We start from the raw sequence: 3,507 nt of genomic DNA, 5'->3' as shown, positions 1-3,507 counted from the left end.
TATGTCACAATAAGGAAGAAAAGACTATTGCAACTTCTGTTTCAAAGTACTCTTTAAAATAACATTTTGGGTAAAGAACATTAGAATAATCTCAATAAACTTTTTCCACTATAAAGATCCTATTGTGCAATAGAAAGGTTCTATGGATGTAAAAGGTTCTTCATTGAAACATAGACTCCAGTAAAGAACCTCTATTTTTAGAGTGTAGAAAAGAGTGCCAAAATCTCTAGCTGAAAAGTTTGAGAGCATAATTATGAACTATAAACTGTTTACTGGTTCTCATCCATGTTAGCATGCTAATACCATCATGCATCTGTCTCAGGGGTTTGGCTTGTGAACACTTAAGCTTTCCTGTCCTTGTTTGGATGATGATGATGGGATGGGACCAACCCTCTTGATGCAGTCGAGGAGCATTGAGGAGGGTATAAATCTTCTCAAAGTACATTCTCGTTCCTATTCCCCATCTCACACCCTCCTGCTCTTCATCTTGGTGGAAGAATGGCTCCTAAAAAAGCTGAACCGAAGAAGGAGGCAGCAAAGCCAGCACCCCCTCCTGAACCAGAGAGACCCAAGGAGCCTCAGTTTGACCCAAAAAGCATCAAGGTACGTACACTCATGGCTTCGTCTGTATTGCAATTTTACTAACAGCTCAGTGTTAGAACATCATGAGATTACTGAGAACAGGCGCGCTCAACTCCCAAACCGTTTATGGGTGCGAGTTATAAAGAACATCATGAGAAACACTGGAAAAACCTGAAGTAACTTCTTCCCAAAAATCGTAAGGAGGTAGACCTGAAAGACAATTAAGGACACAGAGTTTCTTTCTTTCTTTCTTTCTTTCTTTCTTTCTTTCTTTCTTTCTTTCTTTCTTTCTTTCTTTCTTTCTTTCTTTCTTTCTTTCTTTCTTTCTTTCTTTCTTTCTTACACACACACACACACACACACACACACACACACACACACACACACACACACACACACACACACACACACACACACACACACACACACACACACACACACACACACACACACACACACACAAAAAACATTTAGGTGACAGTTTTGATCTTGTGTTAGGGACTAAAACATTCCCACCTTGATGTCTTATTGAGTTAAAAACATTCAGATATTGATTGGTCTAACCTTGTTATATACATTATGTGCCCTAAACAATATCATGGCTAAAATCAATGAATAAGGTTAAAATGTTTCACACAAACGTCTCAGCTAAGTGCCTATGTGAAGACATTATTCAAACTGATCAGAGACCATATGCAACTTTAACTAACCTGATGGTCAGAGATGGGGTCTGACTCTGGAGAGTGGAGGCTTGTCTGAGGTCAAGATGTGGTCATACAGCCTTCCACACTGGTGTCTCCCATATTACAGCGTAGCATTCCTGTTCTCTTGTCTCTCTGTCAAGTGGACAAAACGGATGGGGTTTCGCTGTAATTCCCTCTGGTCCCAGACATTTGTTATTCTCTACATGAGTGGGGGAACAGCTGACTTTTGTTGAATGGCCCCAGAAAGCTTTGTTTGAGAATTACGAACATCTGTATTTACATTGTGATTGGCTATTGTTAACTGCATTTATAATACTGTTTGAAAAAAAAAAAAAATCCACTTTACCATTATTAATCACAATGCTAATCAATCAACTTCTTTATAAAAGTTCCCTAAAATCCTTTTTTTACCCTTCCTAGGTGGAGTTTACAGCTGACCAGATTGAAGGTAAATATTTGCTAAATGAAATATACCTAAATTGATTTTTCATATCTCTTCCTCATATACAATACAATTATCGTAATATCCAATCCACACAGAATTTAAAGAGGCCTTCATGCTATTCGACAGAACACCGACTGGTGAAATGAAGATCACTTACGCCCAGTGTGGTGATGTCATGAGGGCGTTGGGTCAGAATCCCACAAATGCTGAGGTCATCAAAGTACTTGGCAAACCCAAACCTGAGGGTGAGAGAAATAAACTGTGCTTTGACCGTATAGGCTAAACATTGCACAATTAAAATGAATACTTTTTTTTATGTGTTTGCAATACCCATTTTCTCTAGAAATGAACACCAAACTGATAGACTTCGAGACTTTCCTGCCTATGTTCCAACACGTGTCCAAGTCCAAAGATCAGGGCACGTTTGAGGACTTTGTTGAGGGCCTGCGAGTCTTTGACAAGGAAGGAAATGGCACTGTAATGGGTGCTGAACTTCGCCATGTACTTGCAACGTTGGGTAAATACAAACCATCGCTACAAAAAAGCTCCATTACTAACAAACACAATGAATGCTTTGTTAGGAAGAGATTTATTGGAACATAAGCATCTTAATAAAATCTCTGTTTAACTGTTTTTTTACATATTTACCTTGAGATTAACACCAGAGACAAGCACCCACAGAGTGTCACATGTCTTGACTGCAGGTGAGAAGATGACAGAATCAGAGGTAGAACAGCTAATGGCAGGACAGGAAGATGCAAACGGCTGTATCAACTATGAAGGTATGATCATTTTTTACATTTGAAAAGCTGCAAATTACTTAGCTTACTATACTATACAGTATACTATACTCCCATTCAAAAAACATTTTTAAATACTTTCATTCAGCAAGGATGTATTGATCAAAAGTGACAACATACATTTAAATAAAAAACAGTTCTTTTAAATTGTAATAATATTTCACAATATAGCCATTTAATGATTTTTACTGATTAAATAAAAGCAGCCTTGATGAACATTTTCACACACACAAAAAAATCTTACCCATATTTGTCTATGATCTTTGCTTTCCAGTGGGCAGATGATAATCTTGTCTTTTCATCCTTTTCTCCCACAGCATTTGTTAAACATATCATGGCTGGGTAAACAAATAAGGTCAGTGGTGGTTATGAATTTTAAATTCAATTATATGTGCTCATCCACATTTACTTTTGCAAAAGGAAATGAGAAATAATCTGATTGTCTTCTCACATTTCCCCCGTAGGTACTAATGTGTCCTTTGCAGTTCTCAACAGTCCTTCAGCCCAGCTCTCCTCTCTCTAATGCCCTTAACTAGTTTTCCTGTATGAGATTTTGTCTTTGATTTTTTTTTGTGTGTGTTGAGGCCAAACGAGAGCAAGCCCTTTCCTAGGTTGCCATTTTACAACCAATGCATTTATTTCCAAATTTGTTGGTTACTGAAACTGCTTGTAACATTAGGCTACAGATCTTTTCACATTAAATGATGTCATTGATTTTTGTGTCAGTGCTCACACTCGCTAAGTCTAAAACTCACAAGCAGGTGGTATAAAAAATAAACAAACATCAAAATTAAAATTGACATCACCCTAACCGCCTCTGTTGAAACTTCACCTTCTTTTCAAGACAGCTGCAGAGAACTCTGAATGAGTAGATTTCCTTTTAAAAAGGAATACAGCAACAGCTGGAAAGAGAAAAGACTCTGAAACAGACTCTCACCAGCATCAGTGCGAATTAAAGATTTACAAAGCCAGGATA

General features: G+C 37.7%; 1 protein-coding gene across 1 annotated transcript; it reads left to right on the top strand.

Moving 5' to 3' along the window:
• Nucleotides 1-472: 472 nt before the first annotated feature.
• On the top strand, nucleotides 473-3,244 carry myl4 (myosin, light chain 4, alkali; atrial, embryonic). The gene is made up of 7 exons (XM_084391027.1): nucleotides 473-603; nucleotides 1,707-1,734; nucleotides 1,827-1,976; nucleotides 2,075-2,248; nucleotides 2,436-2,513; nucleotides 2,849-2,886; nucleotides 2,996-3,244. Exons 1-6 carry the CDS (start codon nucleotides 499-501, stop codon nucleotides 2,875-2,877), a joined length of 564 nt encoding a protein of 187 aa, XP_084247153.1. The 5' UTR covers nucleotides 473-498; the 3' UTR covers nucleotides 2,878-2,886; nucleotides 2,996-3,244.
• Nucleotides 3,245-3,507: the final 263 nt, after the last annotated feature.

This window comes from Rutilus rutilus, assembly GCF_951802725.1.
Source record: "Rutilus rutilus genome assembly, chromosome: 1".
Taxonomy (NCBI): Eukaryota; Metazoa; Chordata; class Actinopteri; order Cypriniformes; family Leuciscidae; genus Rutilus; species Rutilus rutilus.
This window is presented reverse-complemented; position numbering and strand designations above follow the sequence as displayed.